Source organism: Loxodonta africana, chromosome X, assembly GCF_030014295.1.
Source record: "Loxodonta africana isolate mLoxAfr1 chromosome X, mLoxAfr1.hap2, whole genome shotgun sequence".
Lineage (NCBI taxonomy): Eukaryota > Metazoa > Chordata > Mammalia > Proboscidea > Elephantidae > Loxodonta > Loxodonta africana.
Genome location: NC_087369.1, coordinates 1,950,315 through 1,966,338, shown reverse-complemented (window position 1 = coordinate 1,966,338; position 16,024 = coordinate 1,950,315). Strand labels below are relative to the sequence as shown.

The 16,024-nt window shown below is 46.2% G+C and overlaps 1 protein-coding gene across 2 annotated transcripts in view; it reads right to left on the bottom strand.

Moving 5' to 3' along the window:
- The window catches only part of LOC100654279 (CD99 antigen-like), a 40,864-nt gene that overhangs the window by 7,503 nt on the left and 17,337 nt on the right, over positions 1-16,024 (bottom strand). For both annotated transcript variants that reach the window (XM_064277890.1, XM_064277891.1), the window contains exons 3-8: positions 14,297-14,341; positions 11,114-11,155; positions 9,942-10,010; positions 7,637-7,690; positions 4,837-4,875; positions 3,783-3,896 (exon numbers count right to left, since the gene is read on the bottom strand). In XM_064277890.1, the coding sequence (XP_064133960.1) occupies positions 3,783-3,896; positions 4,837-4,875; positions 7,637-7,690; positions 9,942-10,010; positions 11,114-11,155; positions 14,297-14,341 (363 nt within the window). The remainder of the gene's footprint in view (positions 1-3,782; positions 3,897-4,836; positions 4,876-7,636; positions 7,691-9,941; positions 10,011-11,113; positions 11,156-14,296; positions 14,342-16,024) is intronic.

Here is a 16,024-nt window from a genome sequence, read left to right as displayed (position 1 = left end):
CCCGATCCAATTTCCACACTTGGAAGCCAAGCCTGTTAAGATTCTTGGTTCCTTCCCCCAGGTCCTGTGTTTCAGGATTTGACTACAGAATAAACCAGTTTGCTATGGAGTGAACGGTGACTCTTAGCAACCCCATGGGTGCCAGAGCGGAGCTGGGCTCCACAGGGTTTTCAGTGGCTGATGTTTTGGACACAGATCGCCTACTTTTTGGTAGCAGCCGAGAGGGTTAGTTGTTCGTAGCAACCAGAGACTCTCTGATTACAAAATGCTGTTGCGGTTGTTAGGTGCCATCCAGTCGGTTCCAACTCACAGCTACCCTATGAACAACGGAGTGAAATGCTGCCTGGTCCTACACCATCCTCACAGTCGTTGCTGTGCTGAACCCATCGTTGAAACTCCTGTATGATTCCATTTCATTGAGGGTCTTCCTCTTTTTTGCTGACCTACTTTACCAAGCACGATGTCCTTCTCCAGGGACTGGTCCCTACTGAGAACTTGTCCAAAGTACATGAGACAAAGTCTCACCATCCTTACTTCCAAGGAGCATTCTGGTTGTCCTTCTTCCAAGACAGATTTGTTTCTTCTTCTGGCAGTCCATAAGCAAAAAACTAAACCCGTTGCCTTCAAGTCAATTCTGACTCATAGAGACCCTATAGGACGGTGTGGAACTGCCCCATAGGGTTTCCAAGTAGCAGCTGGTGGATTCGAACTGCCGACCTTTAGTTAGCAGCCTGAGCTCTTAGCCACCACTTCTTCCAAGATAGACCTGTTTGTTCTTTTGGCAGTCCATGGTATATTCAATATTCTTTGCCAACACCATAATTCAAAGGCATCAATTCTTCTTCAGTCTTCCTTACTCATTGTCCAGCTTTCCCATGCATATGAGGCAATCAGAAATACCATGGCTTGGGTCAGGTGCACCTTAGTCTTCAAAGTAACATCTTTGCTTTTCAACACTTTAAAGAGGTCCTTTGCAGCAGATTTGCCCAATGCAATGCATCTTTTGATTTCTTGACTGCTGCTTCCATGGCTGTTGATTGTGGATCCAAGTAAAATGAAACCCATGACAACTTCAATCTTTTCTCTGTTTATCATGATGTTGCTCATTGGTCCAGTTGTGAGGATTTTTGTTTTCTTTATGTTGAGGTGTAATCCATGTTGAAGGCTGTGGTCTTTGATCTTCATCAGTAACTGCTTCCAGTCCTCTTCACTTTCAGCAAGCAAGGTTGTGCCATCTGTGTATCGCAGGTTGTTAATGAGTCTTCCCCCAATCCTGACGCTGTGTTCTTCTTCATACAGTCCAGCTTCTCGGGTTATCTGCTCAGCAGACTACAGAACCGCCTAAGTCCCAGACACAAGGTAACTGAACTGTTTTGCAACCGCAGGATACAATTTGGGTTCATCCAAAGATTTCCAACAAGTAACAGATCTGAGACTTGTTTGTTTAAAGCAAAGCCTTCATCGCTGTCTGGGATTTTCAAAGGACCAGGAGCAACTCAAATAAAATAGCATGCAGCCTCCCTTTTGGGCAGCTCCTACACCTGTCCAGTATCAGACTCTACCTGTAGAAGCTTCAGGAAGAGAACAAAAACTATAATGTAAAAGGAAAAACGGTGACAGAGGCAGGAGGGAGGGGGAAGAGGGACTCACTGCTTAGAGGGCACTGAGGTTCTGTAAAATGTGACGGAAAATGATGGAAACGGATAGCGTGACGGTGGCATGACAAAATGAATGTGATCAATGTCACTGACGTGCACACGGAAAAAGTGCCGAAATGGCAAATCCTTTTTATATGTATATCACAGTCCCCGGAGAAGGACATCATGCTTGGTAAAGTACAGGGTCAGCAAGAAAGAGGAAGACCCTCAATGAGACGGATTGACACAGTGGCTGCAACAATGCGCTCAAGCATAACGACCATCGTGAGGATGGTGCAGGACCAGGCAGTGTTTCGTTCTGTTGTGCATGGGGTCACTATGAGTTGGAACGGACTCAACGGCATCTAACAACAACATACATACATACATACGTGTATATATACATATATATACACATACATATATACACACACAAATAAACTCATTGCCATCAAGTAGATTCCAACTCACAGGGACCATATAGGACAGAGAGCGGCTCAATAGGGTTTCCAAGGTTATAATGTTTATGGAAGCAGACTGCCACATCTTTCTCCCCAGGAGCAGGTGGCAGGTTCGTACCTCTGATCTTTCAGTTAGCAGTGAGCACTTAACACACTGTACCACCAGGGCACCTTTATATGTATATATACACTTGACATGATAAATAAAAAAGGAGAAACAAATTTACTTCCACCAATTCTCTATGAAAATGAGGAAGACCCTTGATGAGGTGGATTGACACAGTGGCTGCAACAATGAGCTCGAACATAGCAACGATTGTGAGGATGGCACAGGACTGGGCAGTGTTTTGTCCTGTTGTACATAGGGCTGCTATGAGTCGGAACCTAACAACAACATACACACATATATATACACATATACATATATAGATTTCTCTCAAAAACCCACTACCATCAAGATGATTGCAACTCATAGTGACCTTACAGGACAGAGTAGAACTGCCCCATTGGGTTTCCAAGGCTGTAATCTTTACAGAAGCCAACCGCCACATATTTCTCCCGAGAAGCGGCTGGTGGGTTCAAAGCTCCGACCTTTTGGTTAGCAGCTGGGTGCTTCACCCACTGTGCCACCAGGGCTCCTTCTATATATACATCCCTACATATTACCACAATCAAGCAATCGATCAATAAGGAGAAACAAATGGACTTCCACTGATTCTCTAAGAATTTAATTTCTCAGCTATTTCTAGGGGAAGCACAAGAAAAAGGTGTGTTTCGCTTTTTCTTCTTTTCTCCTCATTCCGATCTTAGGTTTTCCGGAGGCACCTCCTGGAATTTGCTCACCTCTCCATTTGGGAACCACTCAACCCTTGCTCCCAATCCACCAAGTAAACACTGCGTCCCGAGTGCCTGCCAGGTGGAAGACACCAGGTCCCAGGTGGGAAATAGGACTCAATCTGCAGCCTCACGCCTTCACGGAGCCGCAGAAAACCTACAGCGAATGTATCGTGATCCCACCGCTTTGTAAACGCAAACAAGGCTGTGGGGTTCTGGGGTGGAATCCTCACCTTCCATGCGGGAGACCTGGGTTCAATTCCCGGCCAGTGCACTTCATGCGGAGCCACCGCCCACCTGTCAGTGGAGGCTTTCGTGTGGCTGTGAAGCTGAACAGGTTTCAGCAGAGCTTTCAGACTCAGGTAGACTAGGAAGAGAGGCCTGGCGATCGACCTCTGAAACTCAGTGAAAATGCCGTGGATTATAATACTCCAATCCACAAGGGACCCTGGGAACAGGGCAGTGTTTCATTCTGTCGTGCGTGGGGTCGCCACGAGTCGGGGCGGACTCAGCGGCGGCTATGAACAATACACACACACACACACACACACGCGAGCAGTGTCACCCATGGTGGGCAGGTTTCAGTGGAGTTTCTGGAATAAGACTAGGAAGAACGGCCAGGTGGGCAACTTCTGAAAATGAGCCAATGGAAACTCTATGGATCACAACAGTCTGATCTGCAAGCAATCATAAGGAGACCACAGGACTAGGCAGTGTTTCGGTTCACTGAGCATAGGGACCCACGAGTCAGGGCTGGCTCAAAAGCAGCAAACAACGGCAGCAACAATAACCACAATAGCACAGATGTGAAACCCAAGAACTGGAGTGGTTAGTAACTTGGACACCTTACCATTTTCTTTGAAGCACAACTTCTTTTTCTGGTAAGCAATGAAGCTGGAAACAGCCCCGGCCACAGCAACCACTATGGTCCCTATGATCCCAGGGATGACCCCAGGGGAGTCACCTGTGGAAGGAAGCGCAAGGCATCATGATTGGGAGCACTGGTGGGGAGAATATGCCAGGACGGGCACCTGGTGGAGAATCTTGGTCGTGAGAGACACACGAAATAACCAAGGGTTATGGGCTGTATTGTGTCCTTCCCAAAATGTGCTGGAATTGTAACTCCTATACCTGTGGATGTAATTTAATATAACACAATGTAATGTAATGATCTTCCATAATGTAATGTAATGCTCTTCCATGATGTAATGCAAGGCAATGACTTTCCACAATGTAATGTAATCATCTTACATAATATAATATAACCTAATGATCTTCCATAATGTAATGCAATGACCTTCCATAATGTAATGCTCTTCCATAATGTAATGCAATGTAATGACCTTTCATAATGTAATGTAGTCATCTTCCATAATGTAATGTAATAACCTTCTATAACATAATGTGACCCAATGCCCCTCCATAAAGTAATGTAATGACCTTCCATAATGCAATGTAATATAATATAGACCTTCCCTAATATAATGCAATTACCTTCCATAATGTAACCTAGCATAATGTAATGACATTCCATAATGTAATGTAATATAATGTAATGACCTTCCCTAATATAATGTAATCACCTTCCATAATGTCATCTAGCATAATGGAATGTATAATCAATCAGTTGAGGTCATACCAGTGCAGGGTGGGTCCTAAACCTAAAAACCTCTGAGTTATATAAGGAGCAGAACAGACTGAGAGAAGTACACAAGAGGACGACAGAAGCCATGTGACGATCGCCCGGAAGCCAAGGAGTGCCCCACACTGAGTAATCATCCTTCCCGTTGGCATCTCTACGATGATGGCGAAAACTCTAAAGGTTACGTCTTGAACAATTTAAGCCACTTTTCTCAGCATGAACAGGAGATCCAAAGAAAGGCATCAGAACCGCGTATACGTACCCTGCTGGTTCCCGTCATCTCTGTGGCTCCCCCCTCCACCTGCAAGACAGGACGAAGGCTTGTCAACAATGCGCTGGCAAGGCGTTTGGTAAAGACGAACTCATACCAGACGTAGATGGTACCCAATATCAAAGAATAAGGATACGCAAAAAAGTAAACCAGTTGCCATCACGTTGACTCCCGCCCACGGTGACCCCATTGTACGTCAGGGTAGAACTTTGCTCCATAAAGTTTCCAGTGGCTGATTTTGTGGAAGTACATCACCTGGACTTTCTCCGTGGCGCCTCTGAGTGGACTCGAACCTCCAACCTTTCAGTTACTCGTCAAGCGCTTAACTCTTTGCATCACCCAGGGAGTCCACAGTGCAGGAGTATTATTTTACAAGAACAACCAATGGGATAACCCAAATGCCTAATGATGCAGGATTGTTAAATGAATTTTAACATGAAGGGGAAGACTCGGCCTAAGGGGGAAGATGGGAAAGCCATGTGCGAGTGAACTCTTTGCACCTCTCTGGGAAGTCACCTTTGGGAGAGGAACGCACCTCTGTGAACAGCAGGTGACAATGTGAAAAACCTTTACCCCGTTTTATTGCTATTCACCGTTCATGCGCAGTTCTTGAAGAAGAAGAAGACGACAGCCAGGGCTCAGTGATGGAGCAGGAAATCAAGTATTTCCCAGGACCAGTGAAGAAGGCCCAGTTTGTACCTGGGGCACGGGCATCACAGGAGTTAGTGAGATGCACATGTCATTATACCTGCAGGAAGGTACCATTCTTTTTTTTTTTTTTTCAAGGAACAGACATTTATTTCCTCACAGTTTAGAAGGCTAAAAGTCCGGATTTAGGATACCAGCTCTAGGGGAAGGCTCTCACTCTTCATCGACTCTGGGGGAAGGTCCTTGTCTGTCTTCAGCTCCTGTCCCTCAGTTCCTCAGCCATCTCCACATGGTGAGATATCTATCTCCCTCCATCTGTGCTTCCTTGAATCTATGCCTAATCAGCTCTTTTTTTTTTTTTTTGTGCTTTAAGTGAAAGGTTACAGCTCAAGTTAATTTCTCATACAAAAATTTATACACATATTGTTATGTGACACTAGTTGCAATCCCTATAATGTGACAACACACTCCTCCTTTCCACCCTGGATTTCCCCTGTCCGTTCAGCCAGCTCCTGCCCCCCTCGGCCTTCTCATCTCGCCTCCAGACAGGAGCTGCCCACTTAGTCTCATGTGTCTACTTGAGCCAAGACGCTCACTCCGCACCTGTATCATTTTCTGTCTTACAGTCCAGTCTAATCTTTGTCTGAAGAGTTAGCTGCAGGAACGGTTTTAGTTTTGGGCTAACAGAACGTCTGGGGGCCATGGCTTCGGGGGTCCCTCCAGTCTCAGTCAGACCATGAAGTCTGGTCTTTTTACGTGAATTTGAGTTCCGCACCCTACTTTTCTCCTGCTCCTTCAGGGACTCTCTGTTATGTGCCCTGTTAGGGCGGTTACTGGTGGTAGCTGGGCGCCATCTAGGAAGGTACTGTTGTCCTCTGTCCAGGGGAAGGTGGAGAAGAACTAAGTTTAGAATGTAAATAACCCTACCAGGAAGCAGTGGGATCAAGACTGAAGCCCCAAACCAAGGCGGGTGACAATCTCTTTCCACCTCAAGAGAGCTACCCCCAGCTCAAGCTCTCGTATAACCCTGGTAGAGGAGACCCTGAAAAGTTTGTGTCCAGCTACGTGTTCATATTCATCAAGACACTGCTGTCCGCCATCCTGTGGTCAAAGTTCTAGAGAGAGGCAGGAAACCTGCTCTCTATTGTAACGCTGCAGCTGGGGCCGCTTGGGTGGGTCTCTCTTCTCCCGTCTTTGGCCTTCTCTTTCCACATTCATTCAATGAGTATTTAAAATATGAAATATCTCCACACTTAAATTCAGTGAGTATTTAAAATAGGAAACCGTGGCGAGTGCCTCGGTGGTGCAAAAGGTGGACACGCTCGGCTGCTCACCCAAGGTTGGAGGCTCCAGTCTACCCAGAGGAGCCTCAGAAAAAAAGGCCTGGCCATCTACTTCTCAAGAGTTAGCGATTGAAAACACTATGAAGCACAGATCTACTCTGACGCACGTGGGCTCAGGGTGAGTCAGTTGGAATAGACTCCATGACAACGGTTTTTTTTTTTTAAATATTGTTGTTGTTGAGAATATACCCAGCAGAACGTATTCTAACACTTTCTACACGTACAATTCAATGACATTGACGACATTCTTCAAGTTGTTGGACCATTTTCACCCTCCTTTTCTGAGTTGTTCCTCCCCCATTCACATAAACTCACTGCCCCCGAAGCTTCCTATCTCATCTTCTGAGTTGCCGTTGTCAATTCGATCCCCTATAGATAGACCTTAAAAGAGCACGATACCCATGACAGACATTCCTTACTAGTGAAGCTAAACTATTGTTCAGTTTTAAAAAGACTTGAGGGGCTACTTCTGTTTTCAGGTTTAAAGATTATCTCAGGGCAATAGTTTCGGGGGTTCACCCAGGCTAGTGGTGTTTTCTGAAGGGTATCCATCCCGCCGACCTCCATACCCTGGAGAGGGAAGGAGGCCTTCTGAACCATGAACACAGGTCTGGGGCCAGCCTCTGGGGGGCAGATTTTGCATTTCCCAACCCCTAACGCACCTGCATAGACAGAGACCCCACCCCTTGGCTGTGGTGGTTTTCCTGAGGACTAAGAAGGACGAACCTGCAGCAGTTCTGCAGAGCAGCCGGGCCATGTGGCTGGAGGGAAACGACACAGAATGAAGCTAGACACCCTACCTTCGCCGGACGTCCCAAATGTCCCATCAGCGAGGTCAGCATCTGAAAAGCCACCTTTGGAGACAAACCACAGCATCACTGTTCACGTGGAAAGTACCGAGAGGGTCTACATATCATGGGATGAAGGGAAACCATCACAGGACTCAAAAGCAGATTTGGGGTGCTGTGGAATGAATTTGGTCACCCCTCCAAAGTTGTGCTGAAGTCCTAACTCTGGTACCTGAAAATATGACCCTTTTGGAAATCAGGGTTTGTTATGGATTGAATTGTGTCCCCCAGCATATGTCCTGGAATCGTAACCCCTGTACTGGTGGATGTAACCTCATTTGGGAATAGGGTTTTTTTTTTTTTCTCTTGTTACATTTATGAGGCCATAGCCGTGCAGAGGCCAATCACTTTTAAGATATAAAAGGGCAGAGTAGGCACGGAGAGAAGCAAGCAGAGATGGGAAAATAGATGCCACGTGGAGATCACCCAGGAATCAAGGACCAGGCACTGAAAGAGACAAGGACCTTCCCCCAGAGCTGACAGAGAGAGAGTCTTCCCCGAGAGCCAATGCCTTGAATCGGAACTTCTAGCCTCCTGAACTGTGAGAAAACGGATTTCTGTTCTTGGAAGCCACGCGCTGGCGGTGTTTCTGTTACTGGGGCGCTAGAGGACTCGGGCGGGACCCCAACAAAAGTTCTGCAGGAAGGAAGCAGGCTTTCAAATACGCAGTTACAGTGAACCCTGGTCCTATTTTAAAGCTCCTGAAATTCATTCTACCTGAAACTCTGCCACTAAAACCTGAAAAAGATGGGACAGAAAATAGAAATCACAGGCACCTCCTGTTGACGACTATAAATATCAGCAGTAACCGGGAGAAACGGACGCATCAGAAGTCTGAACCCCGTGGAAAAATCTAAATTTTACAAATATGTCAACCACTCTCCCAGTATGTACAAAAGACAGACTTTTTTTTTTTTCCTTATAAATGTTTTCATTTAAATCGACATACGGTATGCTGGAAGGAATGACCACCAAAATGGTAACAGCATTTTTTTTCATCGTATTAGGGTATGGAACACCGTTATATTTTTCTGTGGAAAAAGATGAAAACAAATACATAAGGAAAAAAAAAAAATGGAGGTTTCAGCAGCTGTTCCATGCAAAAAACTGGGGCCATTCAGACTTTCTCTGAGAATAAAGAGTCAGAAAAGCTGATTTAAATGGTCCCCAGCAGCGGGTTAAAACTTACTAACTTCTCGACAGGGTATGTACAAGCTGATACTTTTCTCCATTATCCATTCTACATATTTAAATTCCTGTAAGCCATCTTTTAAAGATTCTACAACACGGAAAGACACCCCTGGTGGCCCAACCATTAAGCGCTCAACTACTAACCAAAAGGTAGGCTGTTCGAACCCACCCAGCGGTTCCTTGGAAAAAAAGACGTGGCAATCTGCTTCTGGTAAAGACCACACCCTAGGAAACCCTATGGGGCAGTTCTACTCTGTAACATATGGGGTCCTTATGAGTCGGAATTGACTGTACACCACCCAATCGTGAACAACAACTATAGAACGTTGGAAATAAAACCAGCAGCAAACTAAACGTCCAACGCAAACCAAACATATCCTTTTGAAAACTAGGTTTTCTATGACTTGAAATTTGTAATTACCTTGTACCAAGAGTTAACCAGAAGCACGTGTGTTTTAGTTACCTAGAGCTGCTATAACAGAAAGACCGCAAGTGGACGGCTTTAACAAACAGAAGTTTATTCTGCCACAGTCTAGGAGGCTACAAGTTCGAATTCAGGGTGCCAGCTCCAGGGGAAGGCTTTCTCTCTGTCGGCTCTGGCGGTAGGTCCCTGCCATAGATCTTCCCCTGGTCTAGCAGCTTCTTAGCACAGGGACCCCGGGTCCAAAGGACTCGCTCTGCTCCTTGCTCTTCTTTCTTAATGACAATGAGGTCTTTCTTTCTCCCTGCCCACCTCTCTCTTTTATATCTCAGAAGACATTGATGCAAGACACAATCTGATCCTGTAGACTGAGTCCTGCCTCGTTAACATAACTGCCTCTAACCCTGCCTCATTAACATCATAGAGGTAGGATTTACAACACAGGATAATTACATCAGATCACAAAATGGAGGACAACCACACAATGCTGGAAATCACAGCCTAGTCAAGCTGATACACATTTTTCAGGGGACACAATTCAATCCATAACAACATACTAATCTGAAATGAACTGCTCTCAGATGAAACAGAAATCAGAGAAGTCCGAGGAACACCCAAAGGGCCCGAGGAAGGAGAGGGTCTTACCGGAGGAGCCGGGCTGGCGAGGGTTTGGCTCCGGCTTTGGTTTGGGTGGATTAGGCTGTGCGGGGTCATCTGTTCATGAAAGATGAACGTTACAATCGTAAGCAATTTGAAATCAAAACAACAAAACCTCAGTTAGATCTCATGCTTTGTCACGGTAGGGATATACATACACATAGCCACTTGCCAGTATATCTCCATCGCCTTGCAGACACAATCAACCCAGTTGTCACTGAGTCGACGCCGACTCATGGTGCCCCATGTATGGGCCAGAGTAGAACTGTGCTCCATAGGGTTTTCAGGGGTGATTTTTCTGAAGTAGATCTCCAGATCTTTCTTCCAAGGTACCTCTGGGTAGATTCAAACTGCCAACCTTTTGGTTGACAGTGAGCATGTTAACCTTTCCAACAGAAACTAAAGCAAAAGTCGGACGAGCTGTAGAATCTGTGGGACCCAGTGAAAAATGAAAAGGTGGGGCTCTTTGTTCAAACTTTATTAAGAATTCCAAGACGGCACCGCAGGGGGGTACCCCAACGCAGGGTCCCCTTCTGGGCGTGAGTACACACATTACGTGGTTATGAAGCTCCCCTTGGCAGTGGTACTCATATTTGCCTTTGTCATTCCACAGCTTGTTAGAGGTTTAACGTTCAAATACGTACATCAGTAAAAATAAAACCACGACAATAACGAAATACCGATTCTCCATGTTTTCAGTGTAGAAACTGATTCTTGATATCATTTAAAACAAATAAGGCTCTTTTGAGGCAGTGCTTGTTCAGTGGTAGAATTCTCGCCTTCCATGCGGGAGACCTAGGTTCAAATCCTGGCCAGTGCACCTCATGTGCGGCCAACACTCATCTGTGGGTGGAGGCTTGTGTGTTACTGTGACGCTGAACAGGTTTCAGCAGGGCTTCTAGACTAAGACCAGGAGGAAAGGCCTGGCAATCAATGTCCAAAACATCAGCCGATAAAAACCCTATGGACCATAACAGTCTGATCCAAGCCAACCACGAGGATAGTGCAAGACCGGGCAGCGATTCGTTCTGCGGCGCGTGGGGTCGGCATGAATCAAGGTTGGCTCAACGGCAGCTAACAACAACAACGAGCCTTTTAAAAATGATAACAGTTTGGTGACAAGGATTTGGTGACATAGAAGAAGTAAACTATATACTCACATTCCCCTCCACTAAGGGCATCTTCTAAATTTAAGTCTTGTCCTAGAGAGGGAAAAGGATTGTTAGTATTGAAGTTGTGAGTGGAAGGAGCGAGGGGTGCCCTCCTGCACAGACGCACCCTGAGTTCTCACATCCCCAGAATATTTTTCTGAGTTTCACTCTGCCCCAGTCTCCAGGTGCTGCTATAACAGAAGTACCATGTCTTAGTCATCTAGCGCTGCTATGACAGAAAATACCACAAGTGGATACCTTTAACAAACAGAAGTTTATCTTCTCACAGTAAAGTAGGCTCTAAGTCTGAATTCAGGGTGTCAGCTCCATGGGAAGGCTTTCTCTCTCTGTTGGCTCTGAAGGAAGGTCCTTGTCCTCAATCTTCCCCTGGTCAAGGAGCTTCTCAGGTGCAGGGACCCCGGGTCCAAAGGACGCACTGTGCTCCCGGCACTGTTTTCTTGGTGGTGTGAGGTCCCCTGTCTCTCTGCTGACTTCTCTCTTTTATATCTCAAGAGATTGCCTCAAGACACAATTGAATCCTGGAGGTTGAGTCCTGCCTCACTAAGACAACTGCCACCCATCCTCCCTCATTAACACCATAGAGGCAGGATTTACACCATATAGGAAAATCACACAATACCAGGAATCATGGCCCAGCTCAACTGATACACACATTTTGGGGGGACATAATTCAATCTGTGACATACCACAAGTGGGGGGCTGTCATGAACAGATACTTATTTTCTCACAGTTCAGGAGGCTAGAAGTCTGAATTCAGGGCACCAGCTCTAAGTGGAAGGCTTTCTCTCTCTGCCGGCTCTGGGGGAAGTCCCTTTCTCTTCAGCTTCTGTTCCTCGGCTCCTTGGTGAAGTCCACGAGGCATCTGACTTACCCACATTTGAACAGGCTCCCTGTGTATCAGACCTGCTCCTTATAACTCAGAAGTCATGAGGGTTAGGACACACCCTACGCTGATATGGCCTTGTTAGCATAGCAAAGAAACCCCTGTTCCCAATTGAGATCACGACCCCAGGTAAACCCGAAACCCGATGCCATCGAGTTGATTCCGACTCATAGGGAAACCCTATAGGACAGAGTAGAATTGCCTTATAGGGTTTCCAAGGAGTTCCTCGTGGATTCGAACTGCCAACCTTTTGATTAGCAGGCATAGCTCTTAACCACTGCACCACCAGGGCCCCCCGGTAAAGGCTACAGCCTTGGAAAGCCTATGAGGGAGGTTCTGCCCATCCTATAGGGTTCCTATGAGTCCGAATGGACTCGACAGCAACAGATTTGGCTTTCTGGTTTATTAACTTTATTTTTTAATCAGATGGAGATAAGAGCTGAGCAACTTCTGGCATTGATTTTACTCCGGGTGGCCAGCTGTTATGCATTGAATTGTGTCTCCCCAAAATATGTATCGGAATCTTAACCCATATACCTGTGGATATGATCCTATTTGGAAATAGGGTTTTCTTTGTTACGGTAATTAGATCATAATTGAGTTAGGTGGGCCCTAAATCTAATCAATTCTGAGTTATACAAAGAAAAGACTAGATATGTGCACGTGCTCCCACCCCTGGGGGAAGACAGAAGCCATGTGAGAATGTTCTGCAAGCCAAGGAACCAAGGATCACAGGGGCTACCTACGAGGAAGGAAACAACATGGCCAAGACCCTGGTTTGGACTTCTAACCTCCAGAACTGTGAGAGCATAAACTTCTGTTCTTGAAAGCCACCCCCTTTTGGTATTTGTGTCATGGCAGCGCTAGGAGTCTAAGACACTAATCAACAATGACCACTGGCACAATTCCATTATCTGTCCATCCCATGGTGCAGTGGTTAAAACACTCCTCGACTGCTAACCAGAAGGATGGCAGTCTGAACCCACCCAGCGGCTCTGCCAAAGAAAGGCCTGACGATCGGCCCCCAGTAAAGATAACAGCCTAGGAAACCCTACAAAGCAGTTCTACTCTGTCATATAGGGTTGCTATGAGGTAGGCTGCTAACCAAAAGGTCGGCAGTTGGAATCCACCAGCCGCTCCTTGGAAACCCTATGGGGCAGTTCTACTCTGTCCTGTGGGGTCGCTGAGTCGGAACCGACTTGACGGCACCTAACAACAGCAACAACGTGAGTCGGAATAGACTCCATGGCAGCCTTTTTTTTTTGGTCCATTCCATTACTGACTTTTATTCGAAAGCGTCAATTATAACAAACAGTATGCCTGTCCTACAAGCTGAGGTCTGAGTTCACGGGTTATACGGGTGCCATCTCCCCAAGTATTCTCTCTGCCGGGAAGTGGACACCCCGAGACAGACTAACTCAGATGCTATTACGGACTGAATTGTGTCCCCTAAAAATGGGTGTCAACTTGGCTAGGCCATGATCCCCAGTATTGTGTGACTGTCCACAATTTTGTCATCTGATATGATTTTCCTATGTGTTGTAAATCCTAACCTCTGTGATGTTGATGAGGCAGGATTAGAGGCAGTTATGTTCATGAGGCAGGACTCAATCTACAGGATTAGGTTGTATCTTGAGTCAGTCTCTTTTGAGATATAAAAGAGAGAAGCAAGCAGGGAGACATGGGGACCTCATACCACCAAGAAAGAAGAGCCAGGAGAATAGCGCGCCTTTGGATGTGGGTCCCTGCACTGAGAACCTCCTTGACCAGGTGAATATTATTGACAAGGACCTTCCCCCAGAGCCGACAGAGAGAGAAAGCCTTTCCTTGGAGCTGGAGCCCCTTGACCAGGTGTATATTATTGACAAGAACCTTCCCCCAGAGCCGACAGAGAGAGAAAGCCTTCCCTTGGAGCTGGAGCCCTGAATTTGGACTTCTAGCCTCCTAGACTGTGGGAGAATAAACTTCTGTTTGTTGAAGCCATCCACTTGTGGTCCTTCCATTATAGCAGCACTAGGTGACCAAGACAGACCCTCAGAATAAAAGCAGCTGAAGAGGCTGTCAAACGACCCCAAAGCACTGCCCAGAGGTCTCTGCATGCATTACGGTCATCTCTGGACACAGGGTCAACATCACGGCACGATTCAACCACCGACCAGGTGACACCAGGCCCCTGTGGCCTCTCTCTTACTCACATTCACCTCAGCCCCACCCTGCTCTCGGGGGACCAGACATGACCGTAATGACCTCATCCCCCTCCTCGCACGCTGAGACCATTTCCTTCTTACCTGGTTGGGGCTTCTTGGGAGGTGCTGTGGGCTTCTTGTCATCCTCTGAAGAGAAAGAAACCCTGGTTAGTAAAACTTGCACCTGGAGAAAAGATTGTCCATTCTCAAGGACATTTCAGGTCCTTAAAAAAGCACCAGGGTTCACGGTAACACTGTTCCCAGTGGCCACAAGGTGGAAATAGCTCAAGTGTCCATCAGCAGAGGAATGAATAAACACAATGTGGAGCATCTATGTAAAATATCCACACAGTGGGATACTAACCCAAAAAAGAAAATGTTTTTTCATAGAGACCCTCTAGGACAGAGTAGAACTGCCCTTAAGGGTTAGTGGAATACGACTCAGTCAGCCTGAAGACTAAGGTGCGCCTGACCCAAGCCATGGTGTTTTCAGTCATCTCATATGCGTGTGAAAGCTGGATGATGAATGAGGAAGACTGAAGAAGAATTGACGCTTTTGAATTGTGGTGTTGGCAAAGAATACCGAATATACCGTGGGCTGCCAAAAGAACGAACAAATTCATCTTGGAAGAAGTGCAACCAGAATGTTCCTTAGAAGCAAGGATGGTGGAACCATGTCTCACATACTTTGGACATGTCATTAGGAGGGACCAGTCCCTGGAGAAGGACATGATGCTTGGTAGAGGGTCAGAGAAAAAGAGGAAGACCCTCAGCGAGATGGACTGACACCGTGGCTGCAACAACGGGCTTGAGCATAGCAAGGAATGTAAGGATGGTGCAGGACCAGGCAGTGTTTTGTTCTGTCGCACGTAGGGTCGCTGTGAGTTGCAACCACTGTGATGGAACCTAACAACAACAACAACTCAGGCATAAAGAGAAACGAAGCCTTGTTGCATGCCACACCATGGATGAACCGTGAAAACGTGATGTGGAGTGAAATAAGTCAGACACAAAAGGACAAATATTGTCTGATCACACTTACACAAAATGTCTACAATAGGCAGATGCTTAGAGACCTGCCCTTTGCAACAAGGTGTAGATTATAAATGAAATGAATGCACTTAGAACACAAAGCGGCCTGCCTTGCTTTACGGTTACCAGTTGCCAGGGAAAATCACAGGTGTTGGCAAGGATTTGGAGAAAACAGAACCCTCCACCACTGCTGTAGGGGTTGTAAAATGCTGCAGCCGCTGTGGAGAGCAGCTTGGTGGTTCCTCAAATAGCTGAACATACAACTACCACCCAAAACCGAACCAAACCAAACCCAAACCCTTGCTGTGGAGTCAATTCCCACTCACAGTGATCCAGCAATTCCATTCCTAGGTATAGACTCAGAAGTGAGAGCAGGAACACAAACAGAAATCTATATACCAATGTTCATTGCAGCAGGATTCACAATACCAAAAGGTAGAAATAACCAACTGTCCAGCAATAGATGAATGGATGAACACCGTGGGGTCCACCCACACAATGGAGCATCACTTGGCCATAAAGAGAAATGAAGTCCCGAGACGGGCCACAATGTGGATGAACCCTGAAAACGTATCCTGAGCGAAAGCAGTCAGTCATGAAGGACCACATACTATGTGATTTCTTTTATATGAAATGCCCAGAAAGGAAAATCCATAGAGACAGAAAGCAGATTAGTGGTTGCCAAGGGCTGAGGGCAGGACAGGGAATTGACTGCAAACAGGCTCATGAGAATTTGAGGTGACGAGGTGATGGACATATTATAAATGTACTAAAAATTGAATCGTACACTTAATCGTA